Below are 24,918 nucleotides of genomic sequence, written 5' to 3' on the forward strand. Positions count from 1 at the left end.
TCTTTGATTTAGATATAGAGAGAACAGAAACTTCCATCAGTCACCTTCAAGAATCATTGACTTCATTATCAAAAGTAGTGCTACAGAATAAGAGGCTATTAGACTAAACTTTTCCTCCAGCAAGGAGGACTACATGCTGCCTTAGCTAAGGAGTGTTGCTTTTATGTAGACCATTCTGGGGTTGTTAAAGATTCAATGGCCAAGGAGAGAGAAGGGCTAGCCAAGTGGAAGAAAGAGAACAGAGTCAAGGCTGGTTTGACTCTTGGTTTAACTCCTCCCCTTGGTAACCACCCTCATATTCACCTTGTTAGGACTCCTAATTGTTCTGCTATTGTTGACCTTTGGACCCTATGTATTGAACAAGCTTATAGCCTTCATAAAAGAAAGACTAGGAGCAGTACAACTGATGGTCCTGTGACAACAATATGAATTAGATACCCAAGATCCCTGGGTTTAGCTCCAGGATTGGAGCTCGTACAAAAAAAGTGGTGGGGAGGGTAATGAGGGACCCTAAGGAGTTTTCCAGTCCTACACCCTCCTTACAGCTTCCCCCTCCCTCCTGGGGTCAAGACTAGGCCAAGTTCCATTCCTCACCCACGGGAACATTCTTGAGTAAAAAAAATCTCAGAATGTACTGATTGATAGTTACCTGACCCTCTGGGAAGGCCCAGGTAGAGTTCAAAAGTGTGTCATGCTTGCTAGCCAATAGATTTAGAAGTCAATCTGCTTAGCCAATAAGTTTGAATTGTAACCTAGCTGATGTAACCCATGCCCCTAAAAAGTATAAAAACTGCTTGTAATAGCCATTCGTGGTCGCCTTCTTAGTAACTCACCTTGAGGAACTAATTGAAGATCGACCCGATGTGCCAGAAAATAAACCTCTTGCTTTTGCATCGAAAAAAGAAAAAGAATAATCATAACTGTTTACGCATATTTGAAGTAGAATCTCTCTATGTAGTTATTGCTAGCCTCAGATTTTCTTTATAGCCTGGACTTGTTTCGAACTTGCCATTGCTGTGATCCTGCTACTTCAGCTTCCCCCAGTGTTGATATTATAGGCCTGTGATGCCACACCTGGCTCTGAACCTCATAATATTGATGCTTTTTCAAGTATTTTTTCACACATCAGCTCATTTTATCTCCAGCTCTGTAACTATGCCTTTCACAGAATTGATGCAATTAGTAAAGGAACCAAATGCTGATACAGTTTGGAAATTGTTAAGCTTTGTCCCCAGTTACATTTGGCCTGGATTCAAGTGGTTCTTAATCCATTATTCGTCACCATTATAGCTTCTTAGCTAGGATAAACAGAAAGCACAAATTTCTCTGTGAAACATAAAATTAACGTAGAAAACTGTTGACTGTATTACTGATCAAAAGGACTGAGTTTGGTTTCTGTGAGAACACTGACAGGATGACTTGCATATGGGCTAGGATTTCAGGTCCTTCTAGATTATATTTGACCTAAATCGCTAAGGAGTTCCTCATGCTTTGGTGACTCCCAACCATAAGATTATTTTCATTGCTACTTCATAACTGCAATTTTGCTACTGTTATGAATCATAATGTAAATATCTGATATGTAGGATCTCTTATATGTGACCCTCAAAGGGCCATGACCCATAGGTTGAGAAGCACTGATCTAGAAGAATGTCAAATCCTAGCCTATATGCAAATGATTCTTTCTGATCTCACAGGGTCCAAACCCTGTCTTGTGATGGGCAATCCCATCTCCATCAGCTATGATGCTTAAGAACAATGAAGGGCCTGCCCTGGGTTACTTCGTCATGTGGTTTCATGTTTGCTCTAGTCTTGAATTATATAATATTATTATATAATATATAATACTATATTATATATTATAATACTATTATATAAGCAACAACAGCCGTGGCCTAAGTGACTCCATTTGGTATACAAGTACTAAGAGCTTTTTGTTTACACAAGTAAGCAACAATCATCTGGCAGAATACCAGGAGGCACACATTTTATAATTTATTTTATGGCAATAAAAATGGCAGCTATGAATATACACATTATATAGGAAATACCAGACACTCGAGATTGTCAATCACATTCACTATAACTATGTCACCATGGAGCTGTAAAAGGAGCATCCTAAGGCCAAAATGTGACAGTGATCACGGTCAATTGTCACTATCCCCACCCAGGAAAGTTAGCACAGTGAAGCATTTCTGCCTATGTCTTTCAGGCTCTAGTTCAAGTGCAGTTTCTCTGACCTGTGACATTCAGCCTACTTCATACTGACCCTTGAAACCTTGCCACAAAAACCTGCATCTGACATTTCCATATCTGAATGGCTCTGTGCCTTTCTTCTGGTGCCCTGTAGACCTTCTCTTGCATTTGTGCCAACATTCTAACTCTGAGTTCTGAATGGCCTCTATGAACTCTGTGTTAGCTATTGTGTGATGTATAAAAATACATTAGCTGAGAGCTAATACTAGTAATTTTGATTGGAATCAAAAAACTTGAGATGGCCAGTGGTGAGCTGTCAAGCAAAATGAGGATGGCTTGTTAAATTGAAGCCAATCAAATGAGTTCAGTTTGTGAATTTACTGTTATCCAACAAACTTTGATAGTGTGGAAAGCACACATATGTTAATATTTTTGACCAAAAATACTCCCCACCCTACCCTTGGATGAGGTTGTGAAAGATGCTCTCTTTTTAGATTCTTCAGCATGAACGATAGGTTTCCATGTCTCATTCAGTACCCTATTTTCTCTTCCCATCACATAATCAGATCTCTCTACTCCACTTCTCACATGCCAAGTTTCCTCTACTTATCCTGGACTTCCTCATTGGCAACCCACTGCTTCCCATGTAGCAGCTTTCTGTCCAGTTCATTATAGTTCTCAAAACTTGTGCCCAGTGTGTATGAAGCAATGCGATTGTTGTTAGTTGTAACTACATGGAGTTGTAACTACATGATCTTTCATTCTTACCAAGTGAACTCTGTTAACTTTTATTTCTAGGAATTCAAGTTAATGAAGGCTCTTTGCCTTGTATAGATCAATTACTTTCAAAGCCACCTATTGCTTAGTAAACTCAGCCTTTATAAGAGCCTGCTAGAGAATATAGGGAGGACAAGTTAAAAATCTCACTCTGTCCCATGCCCAGTACTCAGGAGAACTTAAAGACTATGTATTAAAAATGTCAAGTCTTGGGCAGGAGAGATGACTTAGTGATTAAGAGTACTGGCTAGTCTTCCATAGGAACTACATTGCATTTCCAACACTCACATCACTGCTTACAATCATCTGTCAATTTAGTTTTAGAGAATTCAATACCTCTTCTAGTCTCTGCAGGCACTGCATACACATGTTGTACAGATATACATGCAGGTAAAATACCCATATACATAAAAAAATAAAATATTCAAAATTCTAGACAAAGGAAAGGCACAGTTGAGTTTAATAATTTCTGTTCTGTCAGTGTTTGGTTATAATTGGGAGGAAAGAAAACGTAATATGCTCACATATCTAAAATCCACAATTAAAATCAATAGAAGTGACTGTATAAATTATTTCAAAGGTTTGATTGATCTGTAAAAAAGGGATAACAAAATCGTAAACTTTAGAAAAGTCAGTTCAATGACCCTTGGACTTACTCAGAACCTCAATGGATCCTTGATGGACCCTCAGATCCATCAAGAAAGTAGATTTCTTTCAGCCAAGGGATGACTAGAGTGAAGCTGATTGCTGAGGCCAGGGCTGCCTGTTGGAAATGAAGTACTCACAGAACAATGGAGTGGGCAAAGTGGTCAGAGGGATGGAGGCTTCAGAACCCACAGACATGATGAAGTACTCAGGAGAATGGGGACTGCTGAATGGGCTGGCTTGCAGGGAGCTCCAAGCTCAATTAATTTAAAAGGGAAGCCCTTAGTGCAATTTATGGGTCACCATAGACTTGTAGACAAAAGAAATGCATAGAGAAACCATGGGGATGATCCATGATAAAAAAAAGACAGTGTTGTTATTTTAGACTTCACAGTATTTAGTGCTCTGATCACTGCTGAAGAAAGTGAAAGAAAAACCTCAACATACACACAAAATACAGTAGAAATCAGTTGTATCCCAAATCTGGTGGGGATTAGCAAACAGCACAAAGTTGAAAAAAAAATGCACTTTATCTCATTATCAAAGAGAAAGTCCAAAAGCTTTGTCCTCTGCTATGCTGCTACTGTTTTAAAGAGACTGGCTTTACCCACTGCTGTTCTAATCCCTTCTTAGGAGAATGGTAATTGGTTAGGTTTTCTCACCCAGATTCCCAAGGAGAACCCAGGGGAGAGTAAATGCTCTTTTACCACCATAAAGTTCTGGAAGGAAGTCACTTAAACTCCTCAGCAGTCTCAGAACCTTCTTGAATTTAGAATCTGGTCCAAAGTTTGCTTGCTTGCTTCCTTTCTCCCTCCCTCCCTGCCTTCCTTCTTTCCTCTTCCATCCCTCCTTTCTTTTTTTGTCTTTCTTTTCTTCCTCCTTCCCTCCATCCTTCCTCCTCTCTCCCTCCTTTCTTTCTTTTTACTTTTCTTCCATCTTTTCTTGTTCATCAGCACGTGTGGACTCCTCCACACATCCTTGTTTTTTGTCCCCTTAGTCTTTTCACTCACTTCCTTTTAAAAAATTGTTCTAAGCTTTTTAAAGTTTTTTTTTAACCTGTGTTTCCATGAGACTTTTAAATTACAATCTAAGATCTGCAGATTTAAGAAATATATTAACAAAGAAGGATATTTTTTTCCTTCTTGAATAACACTGTAAGGGGAAGAGGAGAAAGAAATTCAGCTCTTTATATTTGTCATTCCCACCCCCCACCCCCAATCTATCAAATGAAAAAGACACCCATGGCAGTCTCTTCCTATTGCTGGAGGACTATGTTTCAGGACAGTGATTCCCTGGTGAAGGACTATTTTCCCAGTTGGGATTCTTAAGATTACACAGGCAGACCTGTGAAAAATACTCATTGCTACCAAGAACCTAGCTGTGTTCATACGACATAAACTTCTAAGATACACAGAGGCAAAATTTCTCTCTCTCCTGTACCCCACTTGTTTAAAATATTTTATATTAATTGATTTTCCTTAGAAGGGTTTTAGTCAACTCTGTTTACAGTGTAATTTATGCCAGGAGCCTCTGGGCTTGGAGAGGGCAGTGGCTGGGATGCAGAGTAGGACTCTGGTGTGGCTTTAAAGTCTGAGAGTCTCTTCTAACTCCTTAACTGTACTGAAATGCTGATGATAACTTCTTTATTTTTTGTTAGGTATTTTCCTCATTTACATTTCCAATGCTATCCCAAAAGTCCCCCATACCCTCCCCCCCACTCCCCTACCCACCCACTCCCACTTTTTGGCCCTGGCATTCCCCTGTACTGGGGCATATAAAGTTTGCATGACCAATGGGCCTCTCTTTCCAGTGATGGCCGACTAGGCCATCTTTTGATACATATGCAGCTAGAGTCAAGAGCTCCAGGGGGGGCGGTACTCGTTAGTTCATATTGTTGTTCCACCTATAGGGTTGCAGATCCCTTTAGCTCCTTGGGTACTTTCTCTAGCTCGTCCATTGGGGGCCCTGTGATCCATCTAATAGCTGACTGTGAACATCCACTTATGTGTTTGCTAGGCCCTTGTGTGGTCTCACTAGAGACAGCTATATCAGGGTCCTATCAGCAAAATCTTGCTAGTGAATGCAATGGTGTCAGCGTTTGGAGGCCGATTATGGGATGAATCCCTGGATATGGCAGTCTCTAGATGGTCCATCCTTTCATCTCAGCTCCAAACTTTGTCTCTGTAACTCCTTCCATGGGTGTTTTGTTCCCTATTCTAAGAAGGGGTAAAGTGTCCACTTTGGTCTTTGTTTCATGTGTTTTGCAAATTTGCAAATTATAACTTATATCTTGGGTATTCTAAGTTTCTGGGCTAATATCCACTTATCAGTGAGTACATATCATTTGAGTTCTTTTGTGATTGTGTTACCTCACTCAGGATGATGCCCTCCAGGTCCATCCATTTGCCTAGGAATTTCATAAATTCATTCTTTTTAATAGCTGAATAGTACTCCATTGTGTAAATGTACCACATTTTTTGTATCCATTCCTCTGTTGAAGGGCATCTGGGTTCTTTCCAGCTTCTGGCTATTATAAATAAGGTTGCTATGAACATAGTGGAGCATGTTTCTTTCTTACTAGTTGGAACATCTTCTGGATATATGCCCAGGAGAGGTATTGCGGGATCTTCCGGTAGTACCATGTCCAATTTTCTGAGAAACCGCCAGACTGATTTCCAGAGTGGTTGTACAAGCTTGCAATCCCACCAACAGTGGAGGAGTGTTCCTCTTTCTCCACATCCTCACCAGCATCTGCTGTCACCTGAATTTTTGATAACTTCTAAAAAGTCCTAAAAACCTTTGCTCTTTCCTAGGGTAAAAAGCTGCTGGCTTAGGCGATTGACACCAGTAGCCTAAGAGCGGGGGGGTGGGTGGCGGGGTGGAGGGAGATTAAGTTATGTGAACTTTGTTCTATCTCAGCAGGAATTGTGTAGCCCTAACTTTCAACCTGCTAGTCGGAAGTTGCAGGGGAAAAAAAAGGGACACTTTGAAAAGTTTAGTTTCAAACACTTTTAAGTGTCTATTACTAAGCTATGAAAAGTTTCCTATTAAAGCTATCTAAGAAAAAGGGGAAAAGCAGAAAGATCCCAATTGGAGAAAGGGAAAAATTCTTTCAAGTCGGGAAAGGGAAAAATTTTCTTCCCTAAGTGGGGAAAGGCAAAAAATTCTCTCCTTCTCATCTCTTTGTCCTCAGTACTTATACATCTTTCAGAATACATGATCACATGGTAAAGATTTCATTAAAAGTTCACAAAAAATCAAATCATAAATTGAAATAGAAGTTTACAACAGGGAATATTTACGAGCATATCCATTAGGAGTAATTATCTGGCTCTGTCATCTGTCAGAGTTCCACAGGTTCCCAGAATGTTAAAAACCATAACTAAGTTATTAGAAAAGTTCTGTAGAGATAAACCCAGTCAATATTTTATCTTTTGTCCTAGCACCTATAATAAACCATTAGTTCCCTTTCTACAACCTTTGGTTAATTGTTTTACAACCTCTTGAAATGTGGTTTGAGTAGGATAAAGCCTGGTTACTATTTAAGAGCAATTAATTGGTGACACATCGGAGACTGGCAAGAGTTCTCATTGCAGTTTTGACTATCTGTAAAGGACCTAAATGGCAGTCCCATTATAAAAGAGCTTAATAATCACTGATGTAATTTTAGGGATTCTTATAAGATCATCATTAAGACTTAAGAACTCATCTATTTGTTTATATAACCTGACTATAAGACAGTGCATCTTCATAGATCTGCAGAGATCTGCTCAAAAGGGGTGGGCTAATACCTAGTTATAGTTATATATGTTTAATAATAATAGGAAAAGTGTATTAATAGCAGGAATCTTTCCTAAAATGAATTCTCTCACTCATTAAGAGCAAATCTGTTGCAGATTATATTATAATCTGAAGCAGACCATTTCAGGAAGATCACCTGCTAGTTATTTGCTTGTCCTATTATGGCTCCTGACAAAACTAGCCAACTAAATTTACTGTGGTCTCTGAGTTCCATACCCAAGGTGGTGGAGAAGAATATTGTGCAGTCTTGAAGATGCTTTTGATCTGCCTACCTCCTCCCACTCAACAAGAGGGTAAACCTATGCATTAGAAGTCAAACCTGAACTTGAGGTTAAAGTTTCCATCAGAAAGGAAGGAAGTAGTAACTTCTATGGTAACTCAGTTTGGCTTTGACAAAGGGGCACTAATGGATGCTACATAGGATATGGTCTCTAGGTAGTGTCTAGGTTCAACTTCCATGATTTTAATCCTTTAGTACTTATGCTGTGGAGACTCCATTCCATCTTCAGAATATTATTATTGGGTCTAATATTAACTAGAGGAGTCATTTTATGATGCACCCATTGCTCCTGAAGTACCAGAGTAACAATTTAGTGCTCTACAGTCACTGAAAAGATTCCAAATACAAATTTGACTGCAAAATATTCTAGAGAAGCCTTAGGATGCTTTAAGGTAAAAATAAGAAGAAATATAAATAAAAAGGCATGAAGTGCTGAGAATACAAAACAGCATTTGCCATTGGACTAAGTGTTAGATTCTCTGTTTGTAAGTAAATCCTGAATATTCAATGTCATCATCATAGTCACAGTGGCCTCAGGAAGTAGATATCATATGTTCTTGAAAATGAGGCTCAGTAGTATTCAAGTTTTTCAAGGTTATAGCATATGGGTAAGAAAGGACATTGGATTCAAAGCCAGACCTAATTCTATCATCCGTTTTCTAAGTAGAGAGAGTTGTATGGGCCGTTAATAATACAGATCATAAAATCTTAGTCAGTGTCATAGAACTCAAGAGGCAGAGGAGCAGTGCTTATCCACAGAGCAGGGAGTGAACATTTGTATAGTCATAAACAATGGTAACATTGATGATTGAGTTGCTCACCCATCACTCAGCAGTCTCATGACTATGAGCCTTCAGATTTAACTCTATCTAAGTAACAAACAAGTGAAAGCTTGAGGATAACATAGGGATCTCTAAGGTTAGAAAATAGTTTAAAAATCCATCCCTTCTAATGGCTTGCTGAACATGGCTGAGCAAAGGGATCATTAGGAAGTGTTTTTAGCTGTCAGAGGGATACAGGATTCACATGTGTTACTATAATGCACTGCAGAATGTTTTGATTTTGAATAAACCATTGAAATGTTCAGAAAATGTCATAATGGTCAGACTCAATGACACAGGCAAAGCTTCCAGGCACATTAGAGGTTTACTATATCTTGAATATGTCTTTGGAAACTCAAACTTCACTGCAAATGTATTGACAAATAGGATGGGGGAGGTGACTATGTCTTCAGGGCTCTGCCTTCCTGAATGGATTAATGCAGAGATGGTGGAAATGAGTTAGCTATCTTGAGCTAAGAGTTTGATAAAAGGTTGAGTTTGGCTTCCTCTACACTCTTGGTATTAAACACTTTCTTTCTATTTTTCTTCCTCCCATGACTGTTACATCATGAAAGTGCTCATCAGATGTGGGTCACTTGATCTCAGACTTTCCAGCTTCTAAAACAATGAGTCAAATTGTTGTGTGTAATTATTATTATTATTATTTTTTTTTTGGTTTTTTCGAGACAGGGTTTCTCTGTGTAGCCCTGGCTGTCCTGGCACTCACTTTGTAGACCAGGCTGGCCTCGAACTCAGAAATCCGCCTGCCTCTGCCTCCCGAGTGCTGGGATTAAAGGCGTGCGCAATTATTAAGAAAACAATTCACACTAACACTGGTTCCCTATGGCTAGCCCTATGTGGTAGTCTGCCCAACTTCTCATGGTTTGCCCGCTCATTAGTTTGTGCCCACTCACATTCTCAGTCATCTATCCCCTGTAGCTAGTTGTCACAAATCCCCCATAACCCAGCAAAATCAAAACTCCAGAGGCTTTTAATTTATCAGTCAGATTTATAACAATAAATTCTTAATTCACAAAATGCTCACACAATGAACTCAGAGCCAATTGATATTAATACAACCTGTCCACCTAGATTGGACAAATTGTCCTATATTATTCTATTGCTCTTCTACGATATTTTATAGCTACCTGTGGCTATTTCAGGTCACGTGGATTCAGTTCACCTTCTTCCTCTATTATGTCTCCTATCCCTAGCTCCTCTCTCTGTCTCTATCTCTGTCTCCACCCTAAAACTCTCAGCCCACCTTCCTTTTCCACTGCCCAGTCACAAGCTCTTATCTTTTGCCTGCTCTCACTGCATATAGAAAGCAATCTACATCAAATGAATTTCTTTCTTTTTTAAATTGCTCAGTCTGGGATGTTCAGTATAGCAGTGCACATGGACTGTTGACATCCTTACTTATTTAACTGCTAGTTAAATAAGTAAGACACATATTTTCCAAGACTCTAGAGAAGAATTTTTCCTTGCCTCTTCCAGATTCCAGTGGCTACAGGAGGCCATAGCCTTGTAGGGACTGTCACTTCAATCTCTAGCTCGTTAGTCGATGCTGAAGTTTGTCGCCAAGTCTTCCCTTCTTCTTACAAGGGCTATCGTTTAAGATTTAGATTCTTCTCTAATTCAGTTTCATTAACCCTGAACTGTGACTGCCAACAGGAGATGATACTCTGAGATTCCAGGTAAAGATGAATTGGGGCTCCCATTCAACTCCAAAAATCCATTACTTTTCATTTTCTATGAAATCACACAGGAGACACGCAGAGATTATATACTTCAAACTAAGTTGTATATTTATGATGGCTGTTAAGTATGGCTTAGGTAATCATAATATATTTGTGTGTTTGGGGTTTGACTATCCAAGAAAGAATAGCCTCAATTAAAAAAAAAGAACAACAACAACAACAAAAACAAAAACAAAACTGTGTTTGCCACAGTTAAGTAAGTATACATTTGGTTCCCAGTGAAGGTTGAGGATATCACATTCACAGATACATTTGCTTTGAAGACTCGGATGACCTCTGATTCTGGGAGTATCTAGGCCTCAGTCAATGGGTATTCAAAGAGTTTTTCTGTGTAATGGACCTGCCTCATCTGAGTTAAATGGATGCTGGCGTGGTGAATACCTTGAGATGATAGGAAATCCATAGTTTTCTAAAGACAGATGATGTGATAGGCTGTGTGGTCTAGTGACATTTGTTTCCAGAGTGCCCTCTGTTAAAATGCATAAATGCCAGAGAGAACTAAAAGATAATTCCTTTGAATTTTCACTGAACAGCAGGCTGTTTTAAATGCACTGAGAGATGTATTTTCAAGAGTAACTTAATTATCATCAATTTTCACTCGACATGAAACTCATTCATTCCAGATAACATGACTAGATTATACAATAATTTCTAGTTAATCAGTAGACATTTTCTCATCAGAGACAGCTACTTCTTAAATATTCCCACTAAGAGTTCTTTCTTCTACTTCTTTTCCCAAGAAGAAGAAAAGTAATGAAATTATAAATAACATATCATTGGGTGAAGAATATAAAATATAAGTAAGCAAAAACAAGTTTTAAAAGGTCCACTCTTGTCCCTTCCGGCAAAAAAACCAACCCCCACAGTTATATTTTGTTATGTATGTTCAGTTTGCTTTACAATATGTGTATAGATGTGTGTTCCAAAAGGTTTATTTTGTCATTTATTTATGTATATGTCTCTGTGTGAGTATGTGCACTTGAGGGCAGGTTCTTACAGAGGCCAGAAGAGGGCACTGGTACACCTGGATTGCAGGTTGTCAGCTGCCTGGTGAGGGTATCAATAATTGAATGTGAGTTTTTATTTATTTTTCCCAAGAGCAGCAAGTGCTCTTAACTGCTGACCTGTCTTCTTCAGTCCCTACCTGTGCATTTTTGAAACAAACATGTAAGTTGGTTGCATGTGGTAGGTTGGGACCAGCTTTATTCATTTAGAAAATATTGGGCATTTTCTACATCTTAACCATGGAAGGATTACTTCAGAACAACCTTAACTGAACCATTCTTTTGCTAATGAGTTTGGTTGTAGTACCAGTGGGAGAGTGGTTGAATGAACTGCTGTACAGGTATGAGGCTACCAGCGTGGTGAGTCCTGAGAAGACAGAAGGAGAGCTAGAACAGAGGTTCACCAAGAAGATACTGTCATTGATACAAGATGAAGCTTGCTGAGTACATAAATTGGTGTGGCTGTATCTTCTATAAACTGGTATTACCTTAACCAAGGTAAGTAGGAACTTATCTCCCAGAAGGATGCTCACAGATGCTTTTCAAATATACTTACAGTTTTCAATTAAAATTTTTTTGGTTAAAGCCATTATGCCAAATGAAAATACATCATAGTAAGCTGCCAGTAGGAGAATACTTAGATGTCTTTTTGTGCAAACCCTTTGAGATAACATCAAAAGAATGTATAGTCTTTGTTTACCTTTATCTCCGATGCTGGCTAACGGGAAAGGGAGATGCCCCTTCTTGAATATTGCCTATTAGCCCCAGAGTTTTGTGTGAACTGCTGTGTTTAACTTAACTCTCCAGTAAGAAGGGGAACATGATTTGCTTTAAGCTGTTACTTACACAGTGCAATGTCTCAGGCATTAGCACTTACTTGGTTGCCTTCAGACATTACATTGGCAAAGGAATGGACTGCATTAAATTAGCATCAAGCACAATGAATGGTAATTGCAAGACTGTCATTTCTACAAGTGCAAAATTGATGTGTTCTGCAAGCCCATTCCATTGTATGCCACTGGAAAATCACAGAAGCATGTTGTTCTGAGCAGACAAAACGCAATGTAATGGCCCTGTTAATGTGTCTTGCTTGGTATTTTTCAGCAATGGTGTTCCTTTCCACCTTTGTTCTTGTCTCACACTCATTCTTCAAATCCTGTCTGATCTAATTTGTATGCTCATATTCTAGCCCTGTCAGACAGTAGCCTGGATGTACAGGCAAACATTTTGGAACAATTCCTTCTGTGCGTAGCATCTTATGTGAATAATGCCAGTATAAACAGCTCTCCACTTATTCATGAAAATATGAATGAGTACTTATGTAAAGCTTCTTAGATAGACATAGAAACAGCTTACAGCAAACTTTCTCCAAATGCTATACATTCATTTAGAAAGAGAAGAGTGACTTACAGGCTTTTGTGGCTTAGGAGAAGTGCCAGCTGTCGTTCTTTGTATTCTTCTTGTTTACATATGGGCAATTAGGCTTTACCAGTTGAGTGAATTTCTTTCAGTCATATGTGATCACAGAGTATATCCCAGTGAAAACATGTTGTCTTAGTTAGGGTTTTATTGCTGTGAAGTGACACCATGACCACAGCAGTCCTTATAGAGAAAATATTTAATTGAGGCTGGTTTATAGGTTTTAAAGGTTTAGTCCATTATTATGATGCGAAGGATGGCAGTATGCAGGTAGCCATGGTACTAGAGAAGGAGCTGAGAGTTCTACATCTGAATCCACAGGCAGCTGGAAACTGCCACACTTGCTAGGCCTCGCTTGAGAATATGTGACCTCAAAGCCTACCTACACAGTGACACATTTCCTTCAACAATGCCACACTTAACTTCATCAAGGCCATACCTCCTAATAGTGAAGCTTCCTATGACCAAGTATTAAAACATGAGTCTATGGAGCCATTCCTATTAAAACCACCACACATGTATATGCATTAGGTTCTTGTATTTTTTTTTTTTTTTTTTTTTTTTTGGTTTTTTGGTTTTTCGAGACAGGGTTTCTCTGTATAGCCCTGGCTGTCCTGGAACTCACTTTGTAGACCAGGCTGGCCTCGAACTCAGAAATCTGCCTGCCTCTGCCTCCCAAGTGCGAGTGCTGGGATTAAAGGCGTGCGCCACCACGCCCGGCAGTTCTTGTATTTTTATTGTCTATGTGGAATTTAACTTCAGATTCAAGGGATCATTAAAGACTAGACTAATACTGTAATAAATGATGCTCTAGGTTGACCAATCATATTTCAGTATCTTTGGAGGTTGAGGTAGGGTGATGTAGGTCAAGAACCACTCATAAAAGTGTTTTCAATAAGAGTAATAATGATAATGATAATATCAATATGAGCAGAGACTATCTTAAGCTTTAGCAGCTGGTGGGGGCTGAGGGCACACAAATATCAATGGACTGCATTTGACCATTGATGCTGATGTGGGATGATTAAGACTGAGTTCCCTTTAGAGTTCCTGTACTTTGTCAATCATTGTTACAACATGGTGAGACTCTTTACATTGTAATGTTTCAGCCAGTGTGGGACCAGGGAATTGTATACTAGGCTCAGATCTCTTATCTTAGTAAACAATAAAGGTAAGGTATAATCAGATATTTTCTCTTAAGGTAGGAGGGGAATTCACCTTACCCTTAGAAACAAACACAACCATTTGCATCTGAAGAAGCACTAGATAGATGATTTTGTCTTATAAAGATGTATAAAGATTGGACTGGAAGTTGTCTCTGCCATACCTTTGTTGCAGAAGGTCCCATCATAGGCTGTGTTAGAGCAGTCACAGGAGTAGCCATGGTATTTTTCGATGCATTTGCCTCCATTTTCACAGTTAGCCCCATAGCTGGTGCAGTGGCCTGAGCATCCAGACTTGAACCCAGATGTGACCTTTGCCCTTTCTTCCAAGTCAAGTGTTACTCCATTCATCCTCAAGGATCGGATGCAGCCTAGGAAGCCCTGCTGGCCTCCAGCACCACCTGGGAATGACAGAAAGCACAGAGTTCAGATGGGTTCTCTGAACAGAGTTCAAAGGGCTTCTACAATTGCCTTTCCTTTCAGTGTGTTTAGGAAATTGCAGTAGGAGAAAGTTGATAAGAACAACTAGTCTTTTTCCCTTTCGAGTTGGTCCTGTCTAAACAGAGAGAGTTAAAGCTTTTCCCTTAGGCTGTAGTGTCTAATTAAAAGAGGCTGTCTTCTGAAAAAAATAAACTTGCCACCGAAACAAAATGCCTGTAGGTATGTAAAAATGTATAATCTGGATTCTTATGGAAAAAAGGCTTACAGAAATCTTTAGGTTATTTGTTCTTTAATCTCAGAGTGTTCAGTCCTATAGTATTATCTGCCGAACTTAAAGGCAGAGAGTCATGAATACATTAGCATAGTTAAAGTAAGTCAATTAGTCAGGAGGCATAAATTCATTTGAAATGTCATTGTATTTGCTGACTCTTGTCTCATGAAATATTTTGCTTTGAAGTTCACATTAAGGTACTCAGGACATCTTGGCTAGAAGTATGAATTAACCACATAGAAATCAAGTATGTTACAGTTATTATTATTTGAGGTTGGATTTCATTGCCTTTTCTAAACGTCACCTTCAAGACATAACTGTTAAATGCTGTTTTCAGGATAACACACACACACACCATGCTAAAGAGTAATATTTGAGCAGCCATCTTGGCTCTATTTAGCTATCACTAACTTTTTTTTTTTTAGCTCACAAAGAAAATGGATTTTTTTATGATACCTTCATAAACATGTATCATTGTACGTTGCTCATAGTCACTCCCCACCACCCTCCCTGATCCATCCCTACCACTTGTCCCCTTTCCTTCAACAATAAAGTTCCTTTTCTGTTCTGTTTTTATGTCATAGTAATACATGTGCTGTCATCATGAACACCCAGGAGCTGTGGATATCTGCATTAGATATGTGCAGAATTGAGTCCCTCAGCATTGTAACATGGATGGGAATGAAACTCTTAAGGCCCTACTCTTTCCTGACCAGCTATTGGTGGTTATTGTTGTTGGAAGAGGAAGTATCATTTCTTTCAGTAGTGTATCCTTTGGTCAGATGCCCATGCTTTCAGTAAATGACTCCTAACCCATACTTATGCAAGTAATCCTAAATTAAATTCAGCAGGGCAAGAGAAGACACGAAAGGATAAGAAGAACTAGTTGAGATGAAAAAAAAGGGAATGGATGAGGGATAAGAGAGGGTGAATATGATCATGGTACATTTATAGTATATGAAATATAAGGTTAAATTTAAAAATAAGTAAAAGAGACATGTGCCATGCAATGATGTTCATTATGGCTTCTGGAGTTAGTTACAGAGTAGAACTGAGGTTTACAAGCATGAATACAAGCAGGAAAGAGGTTCTAATGTACATACAAGGACCCATCAGAACATTATATCACAGGTGGATTTAGCTGAGTCTAAATATTCTTCCATAGCTGTGATTTTCTTTAACAGCTGATAAAGTGGGTGCTCATATATGTATCTTATAGCAGACTCATCTTTGGAAATGAGTTCAAAATGGATCATATGTAGAATTACAGGGAGGCATTTCTGATGATGTTTTTAAAAAGAAAATATTACAAAAACCAAAACCAAGTTAGTCTTTTGCTGTAATTTTGGTTCTGTGTATATTTATTATTTATTTAATTTATTAGTTGGATAATTTCAAATATGGGTACCATATTTGTATGATTTCCAGTCCTCCTCCAAATTAGTGGCTAATCAACAGCTATGTACTTTTTTTTTTTTTTTTTTTTTGGACCACATTTTATTGCTCCCAGAGGATTTTATCAGCAGTACATGGTTCTGACTGCAGTGCCTTCAGACTGCAAAGGGAGCTCAGGGTCCAGAAGTTGCTCAGAGAGAAACAAGGGAATAACTCCTTATCAAGAATATCCTAATGGCATAATATGAAGCTAGGGTATTGAATTAAACTATAAGTTACAGACTCAAATCAGGGCTGTCCCAGTATCTAGATAGTTGCTTCTACTGATTATAAATGAGCAAGAACAGATCAGTTACAAAAATCTACGTGTATATTATGTACATGTTTCTTTGGTGAGCACCTGGATATATTAACCTTATCAGAAATTATTTTATATAAATGTCAAAAATGCTTAAAATGTCCTAATTACATGCCATTTTTTAAAGCTTCAAGATAAACAAAAAAGGACAATAATAATTTTAAACTAAAATCTGAAATGAGACACCTAAGAAGGGAACTTTTCCTACTGCCACTGAGTCATGGGGATAGCTTCAAAGTGCCCTTTTCAAACTAACATGCTTGAAGTGTGGATTAAACATGGCTGCCACACAAGAATAATTTACTTACTGAATTACTTTAAAAGAAAAGGTGGGTGGTACTCGAGTGAAGTTAGAATACATAGATCAACAAGCACACAACTTAGTTAAGTATTCAACCAAGGCAAGAAAAGGCAAGAGGAAAATAAGGACACTGGAACAAGGTTCCTAGCTGTGAGTTTGCAACTTTCCGCTAAACATTGATTTCTTTTCTTTTCTTTTCTTTTCTTTTCTTTTCTTTTCTTTTCTTTTCTTTTCTTTTCTTTTTTTTTCTTTTCTTTTTGACATGGGGCAAACTTAACAATGGTGGAACTGACATAGTACAGAGAACTTTTGCTTTACTTTTAAATATATTTTGGATCTTGAGTCTACAAATATATGCCTTTATATTAAATTACGTTGAATTGTAAGTAACCGCATGAAAAATAAGAGTGTTTTTTGGATGGGCTTTTACTGTAGCTAAAAACCTATCCAAAAGACTGCTTGCCAGAGCAAATGTTTCTGGATAGAGGTTGAACTGGTATTTGAGTTTGGCCAACCATTGAATTACTTCATCTCTCTGGGATGGAGAAATATTCTGATTTGTAGGTATTTTCGGCACATTCACCTTCCACATCTGGGCTTCCCTGGAGATTGCCCTTTCCAACAGAGAAGACAATCTCTGGTTTTCCAAAGGTCCTGGAAACTTCATGGTATCCCTTTGGATCTGCCTGCCACCCAGCTTGATGTAGCTACCTTCTTCTCCTCCTCTTCCTCCTCCTTCTCCCCGGCAGAGCTGTAGGCCTCATAGTGGTGATGCGGGGTCATCCAGGGGCCGTTACCACCTCCTGATCCTCGGCGCGCGGAGGCAGGGCGCGCGGCGGCAGGGCCCGCGGGACGAGGGCCCGGCCGTCTGAGGAGGGAGATGAGGGCAAAACCGGGCCGGCGGGCGCGGGAACTCGGGCGGGACGCACGGCTGCGGCAGAGGGGTCACTCAGCGAACTAATTCCATGATGACCCTGGGCCCGAGGCCGCCGCCGCGGGTCCCGCTCCTACGACCGCCGCCGCTGGTGGCCGGGTGAGGAGGGGGCTCCCTCTCGCCATTGGGCGGCAGGGGCCGGGGAGAGGCGCGGGGTGAGGCCCGCTCTGCCCCTGCCCGAAGGAAGCGCCTCCGAGGGGAAATGGAAGGGGAGAAGGGGAAAAAAGAAAAGGAAGGGGAAAGGGGGAGAAAATAAGAAAAAGCAAGACAGAGGCGCTGGCGTCCGCTTGCGGGGGAAGGCTGGGGTGGGAGGAGCTATGTACTTCTTATTCCAGTAAATGCCTTCCACCTGATCCTGACCACCACCTGCAGAGAACAGTATTATCATTACTATCCCATTATACAGGTAATGAAAATTGAGACCTCGAGGTAAAAACTTTACTTAAGGACTTAGAGATCCCAAACAGAAAAGGCATATCAGATTTGTCTTATTTCTCAGCCCATCTATGGTTTCATAGACTAGTGATAATCATTTTTTTTAAATTTTTAATATTTTTATTACATATTTTCCTCAATTACATTTCAAATGTTATCCCAAAAGGTCCCCCATAGCGCCCCCCACTTCCCTACCCACCCATTCCCATTCTTTTGGCCCTGGCATTCCCCTATATTGGGGCATATAAAGTTTGCAAGTCCAATGGGCCTCTCTTTCCATTGATGGCCGACTAGACCATCTTTCGATACATATGCAGCTAGAGACAAGAGCTCCGGGGTTCTGGTTAGTACATCATGTTGTTCCAACAATAGGGTTGCAGATCCCCTTAGCTCCTTGGGTACTTTCTCTAGCTTCTCCATTGGGAGCCCTGTGATACATCCAATAGCTGACTGTGAACATCCACTCCTGTGTTTGCTAGGCCCCGGCATCGTCTCACAAGAGACAGCTATATTTGGGTCCTTTCAGCAAAATCTTGCTAGTGTATGCAATGGTGTCAGCGTTTAGAAGCTGCTTATGGGATGGATCCCTGGATACAGCAGTCTCTAAATGGTCCATCCTTTCATCACAGCTACGAACTTTCTCTCTGTAACTCCTTCCCTGGGTGTTTTGTTCCCAATTCTAAGAAGGTGCACAGTGTCCACACTTTGGTCTTCATTCTTCTTGAGTTTCATGCGTTTAGCAAATTGTATCTCATATCTTGGGTATCCTAAGTTTTGGGCTAATATCCACTTATCAGTGAATACATATTGTGTGAGTTCTTTTGTGATTGTGTTACTTCACTCAAGATGATGCCCTCCAGGTCCATCCATTTGCCTAGGAATTTCATAAATTCATTCTTTTTAATAGCTGAGTAGTACTCCATTGTGTAAATGTACCATAATTTCTGTATCCATTCCTCTGTTGAGGGGCATCTGGGTTCTTTCCAGCTTCTGGCTATTATAAATAGGGCTGCTATGAACATAGTGGAGCATGTGTCCTTTTTACCGGTTGGGACATCTTCTGGATATATGCCCAGGAGAGGTATTGCTGGATCCTCCGGTAGTACTATGTCCAATTTTCTGAGGAACCGCCAGACTGATTTCCAGAGTGGTTGTACAAGCTTGCAATCCCACCAACAATGGAGGAGTGTTCCTCTTCCTCCACATCCTCGCCAGCATCTGCTGTCACCTGAATTTTTGATCTTAGCCATTCTGACTGGTGTGAGGTGGAATCTCAGGGTTGTTTTGATTTGCATTTCCCTGATGATTAAGGATGTTGAACATTTTTTCAGGTGCTTCTCTGCCATTCGGTATTCCTCAGGTGAGAATTCTTTGTTCAGTTCTGAGCCCCATTTTTTAATGGGGTTATTTGACTTTCTGGAGTCCACCTTCTTGAGTTCTTTATATATATTGGATATTAGTCCCTTATCTGATTTAGGATAGGTGAAGATCCTTTCCCAATCTGTTGGTGGTTTTTTTGTCTTATTGATGGTGTCTTTAGCCTTGCAGAAGCTTTGCAGTTTCATGAGGTCCCACTTGTCAATTCTCGATCTTACAGCACAAGCCATTACTGTTCTATTCAGGAATTTTTCCCCTGTGCCCATATCTTCAAGGCTTTTCCCCACTTTCTCCTCTATAAGTTTCAGTGTCTCTGGTTTTATGTGTAGTTCCTTGATCCACTTAGACTTGACCTTAGTACAAGGAGATAGGAATGGATCGATTCGCATTCTTCTACATGATAACAACCAGTTGTGCCAGCACCATTTGTTGAAAATGCTGTCTTTCTTCCACTGGATGTTTTTAGCTCCCTTGTCGAAGATCAAGTGACCATAGGTGTGTGGGTTCATTTCTGGGTCTTCAATTCTATTCCATTGGTCTATTTGTCTGTCACTATACCAGTACCATGCAGTTTTTATCACAATTGCTCTGTAGTAAAGCTATAGGTCCGGCATGGTGATTCCACCAGAGGTTCTTTTATCCTTGAGAAGAGTTTTTGCTATCCTAGGTTTTTTGTTATTCCAGATGAATTTGCAGATTGCACTTTCTAATTCGTTGAAGAATTGATTTGGAATTTTGATGGGGATTGCATTGAATCTGTAGATTGCTTTTGGCAAGATAGCCATTTTTACAATGTTGATCCTGCCAATCCATGAGCATGGGAGATCTTTCCATCTTCTGAGATCTTCTATAATTTCTTTCTTCAGAGACTTGAAGTTTTTATTATACAGATCTTTCACTTCCTTAGTTAGAGTCACGCCAAGATATTTTATATTATTTGTGACTATTGAGAAGGGTGTTGTTTCCCTAATTTCTTTCTCAGCCTGTTTATTCTTTGTGTAGAGAAAGGCCATTGATTTGTTTGAGTTAATTTTATATCCAGCTACTTCACCGAAGCTGTTTATCAGGCTTAGGAGTTCTCTGGTGGAATTTTTAGGGTCACTTATATATACTATCATATCATCTGCAAAAGTGATATTTTGACTTCATCTTTTCCAATTTGTATCCCTTTGATCTCCTTTTGTTGTCGAATTGCTCTGGCTAGGACTTCAAGTACAATGTTGAATAGGTATGGAGAAAGTGGACAGCCTTGTCTAGTCCCTGATTTTAGAGGGATTGCTTCAAGCTTCTCACCATTTACTTTGATGTTGGCTACTGGTTTGCTGTAGATTGCTTTTATCATGTTTAGGTATGGGCCTTGAATTCCTGATCTTTCCAAGACTTTTATCATGAATGGGTGTTGGATCTTGTCAAATGCTTTTTCCGCATCTAAGGAGATGACCATGTGGTTTTTGTCTTTGAGTTTGTTTATATACTGGATTACGTTGATGGATTTCCATATATTGAACCATCCCTGCATCCCTGGGATGAAACCTTCTTGGTCAGGATGGATGATTGTTTTGATGTGTTCTTGGGTTCGGTTAGCAAGGACTTTATTGAGGATTTTTGCATCAATATTCATAAGGGATATTGGTCTGAAGTTTTCTATCTTTGTTGGGTCTTTTTGTGGTTTAGGTATCAGAGTAATTGTGGCTTCATAGAATGAGTTGGGTAGAGTACCTTCTGTTTCTATTTTGTGGAATAGTTTGTGAAGAACTGGGATTAGATCTTCTTTGAAGGTCTGATAGAACTCTGCACTAAACCCATCTGGTCCTGAGCTTTTTTTAGTTGGGAGACTATTAATGACTGCTTCTATTTCTTTGGGGGATATAGGGCTGTTTAGATCATTAACCTGATCTTGATTCAACTTTGGTACCTGGTATCTGTCTAGGAACTTCTCCATTTCATCCAGGTTCTCCAGTTTTGTTGAGTATAGCCTTTGGTAGAAGGATCTGATGGTGTTTTTTTTTTTTTTTTTTTTTTATTACATATTTTCCTCAATTACATTTCCAATACTATCCCAAAAGTCCCCCATAGCGCTCCCCACTTCCCTACCCACCCATTCCCATTCTTTTGGCCCTGGCATTCCCCTATATTGGGGCATATAAAGTTTGCAAGTCCAATGGGCCTCTCTTTCCATTGATGGCCGACTGGGCCATCTTTCGATACATATGCAGCTAGAGACAAGAGCTCCAGGGTTCTGGTTAGTACATTATGTTGTTCCAACAATAGGGTTGCAGATCCCTTTAGCTCCTTGGGTACTTTCTCTAGCTTCTCCATTGGGAGCCCTGTGATACATCCAATAGCTGACTGTGAACATCCACTCCTGTGTTTGCTAGGCCCCGGCATCATCTCACAAGAGACAGCTATATTTGGGTCCTTTCAGCAAAATCTTGCTAGTGTATGCAATGGTGTCAGCGTTTAGAAGCTGATTATGGGACGGATCCCTGGATACAGCAGTCTCTAAATGGTCCATCCTTTCATCACAGCTACGAACTTTGTCTCTGTAACTCCTTCCCTGGGTGTTTTGTTCCCAATTCTAAGAAGGTGCACAGTGTCCACACTTTGGTCTTCATTCTTCTTGAGTTTCATGCGTTTAGCAAATTGTATCTTATATCTTGGGTATCCTAAGTTTTGGACTAATATCCACTTATCAATGAATACATATTGTGTGAGTTCTTTTGTGATTGTGTTACTTCACTCAAGATGATGCCCTCCAGGTCCATCCATTTGGCTAGGAATTTCATAAATTCATTCTTTTTAATAGCTGAGTAGTACTCCATTGTGTAAATGTACCATAATTTCTGTATCCATTCCTCTGTTGAGGGACATCTGGGTTCTTTCCAGCTTCTGGCTATTATAAATAGGGCTGCTATGAACATAGTGGAGCATGTGTCCTTTTTACCGGTTGGGACATCTTCTGGATATATGCCCAGGAGAGGTATTGCTGGATCCTCCGGTAGTACTATGTCCAATTTTCTGAGGAACCGCCAGACTGATTTCCAGAGTGGTTGTACAAGCTTGCAATCCCACCAACAATGGAGGAGTGTTCCTCTTCCTCCACATCCTCGCCAGCATCTGCTGTCACCTGAATTTTTGATCTTAGCCATTCTGACTGGTGTGAGGTGGAATCTCAGGGTTGTTTTGATTTGCATTTCCCTGATGATTAAGGATGTTGAACATTTTTTCAGGTGCTTCTCTGCCATTCGGTATTCCTCAGGTGAGAATTCTTTGTTCAGTTCTGAGCCCCATTTTTTAATGGGGTTATTTGACTTTCTGGAGTCCACCTTCTTGAGTTCTTTATATATATTGGATATTAGTCCCTTATCTGATTTAGGATAGGTGAAGATCCTTTCCCAATCTGTTGGTGGTTTTTTTGTCTTATTGATGGTGTCTTTAGCCTTGCAGAAGCTTTGTAGTTTCATGAGGTCCCACTTGTCAATTCTCGATCTTACAGCACAAGCCATTACTGTTCTATTCAGGAATTTTTCCCCTGTGCCCATATCTTCAAGGCTTTTCCCCACTTTCTCCTCTATAAGTTTCAGTGTCTCTGGTTTTATGTGAAGTTCCTTGATCCACTTAGACTTGACCTTAGTACAAGGAGATAGGAATGGATCGATTCGCATTCTTCTACATGATAACAACCAGTTGTGCCAGCACCATTTGTTGAAAATGCTGTCTTTCTTCCACTGGATGTTTTTAGCTCCCTTGTCGAAGATCAAGTGACCGTAGGTGTGTGGGTTCATTTCTGGGTCTTCAATTCTATTCCATTGGTCTATTTGTCTGTCACTATACCAGTACCATGCAGTTTTTATCACAATTGCTCTGTAGTAGAGCTTTAGGTCCGGCATGGTGATTCCACCAGAGGTTCTTTTATCCTTGAGAAGAGTTTTTGCTATCCTAGGTTTTTTGTTATTCCAGATGAATTTGCAGATTGCACTTTCTAATTCGTTGAAGAATTGATTTGGAATTTTGATGGGGATTGCATTGAATCTGTAGATTGCTTTTGGCAAGATAGCCATTTTTACAATGTTGATCCTGCCAATCCATGAGCATGGGAGATCTTTCCATCTTCTGAGATCTTCTATAATTTCTTTCTTCAGAGACTTGAAGTTTTTATTATACAGATCTTTCACTTCCTTAGTTAGAGTCACGCCAAGATATTTTATATTATTTGTGACTATTGAGAAGGGTGTTGTTTCCCTAATTTCTTTCTCAGCCTGTTTATTCTTTGTGTAGAGAAAGGCCATTGATTTGTTTGAGTTAATTTTATATCCAGCTACTTCACCGAAGCTGTTTATCAGGCTTAGGAGTTCTCTGGTGGAATTTTTAGGGTCACTTATATATACTATCATATCATCTGCAAAAGTGATATTTTGACTTCATCTTTTCCAATTTGTATCCCTTTGATCTCCTTTTGTTGTCGAATTGCTCTGGCTAGGACTTCAAGTACAATGTTGAATAGGTATGGAGAAAGTGGACAGCCTTGTCTAGTCCCTGATTTTAGAGGGATTGCTTCAAGCTTCTCACCATTTACTTTGATGTTGGCTACTGGTTTGCTGTAGATTGCTTTTATCATGTTTAGGTATGGGCCTTGAATTCCTGATCTTTCCAAGACTTTTATCATGAATGGGTGTTGGATCTTGTCAAATGCTTTTTCCGCATCTAAGGAGATGACCATGTGGTTTTTGTCTTTGAGTTTGTTTATATACTGGATTACGTTGATGGATTTCCATATATTGAACCATCCCTGCATCCCTGGGATGAAACCTTCTTGGTCAGGATGGATGATTGTTTTGATGTGTTCTTGGGTTCGGTTAGCAAGGACTTTATTGAGGATTTTTGCATCAATATTCATAAGGGATATTGGTCTGAAGTTTTCTATCTTTGTTGGGTCTTTTTGTGGTTTAGGTATCAGAGTAATTGTGGCTTCATAGAATGAGTTGGGTAGAGTACCTTCTGTTTCTATTTTGTGGAATAGTTTGTGAAGAACTGGGATTAGATCTTCTTTGAAGGTCTGATAGAACTCTGCACTAAACCCATCTGGTCCTGAGCTTTTTTTAGTTGGGAGACTATTAATGACTGCTTCTATTTCTTTGGGGGATATAGGGCTGTTTAGATCATTAACCTGATCTTGATTCAACTTTGGTACCTGGTATCTGTCTAGGAACTTCTCCATTTCATCCAGGTTCTCCAGTTTTGTTGAGTATAGCCTTTGGTAGAAGGATCTGATGGTGTTTTTTTTTTTTTTTTTTTTTTATTACATATTTTCCTCAATTACATTTCCAATACTATCCCAAAAGTCCCCCATAGCGCTCCCCACTTCCCTACCCACCCATTCCCATTCTTTTGGCCCTGGCATTCCCCTATATTGGGGCATATAAAGTTTGCAAGTCCAATGGGCCTCTCTTTCCATTGATGGCCGACTGGGCCATCTTTCGATACATATGCAGCTAGAGACAAGAGCTCCAGGGTTCTGGTTAGTACATTATGTTGTTCCA

At 39.7% G+C, this 24,918-nt stretch overlaps 1 protein-coding gene across 3 annotated transcripts in view; it reads right to left on the minus strand.

The window, feature by feature from the left end:
- Cntnap2 (contactin associated protein 2) overlaps positions 1-24,918 on the minus strand; it is a 2,252,040-nt gene that overhangs the window by 248,902 nt on the left and 1,978,220 nt on the right. Inside the window, exons 1-2 of one of the 3 annotated variants that reach the window (XM_021164875.3) lie at positions 17,344-17,373; positions 14,031-14,267 (exon numbers count right to left, since the gene is read on the minus strand). In XM_021164875.3, the coding sequence (XP_021020534.1) occupies positions 14,031-14,217 (187 nt within the window). In that variant the 5' untranslated portion in view covers positions 14,218-14,267; positions 17,344-17,373. Of the gene's footprint in view, positions 1-14,030; positions 14,268-17,215; positions 17,374-24,918 lie in introns of those variants that run through there. The other 2 variants (XM_021164874.3, XM_085840650.1) reach the window with 2 other exon arrangements.

Source organism: Mus caroli, unplaced genomic scaffold (assembly GCF_978045245.1).
Source record: "Mus caroli unplaced genomic scaffold, Mus_caroli_1 scaffold_7, whole genome shotgun sequence".
Taxonomy (NCBI): Eukaryota; Metazoa; Chordata; class Mammalia; order Rodentia; family Muridae; genus Mus; species Mus caroli.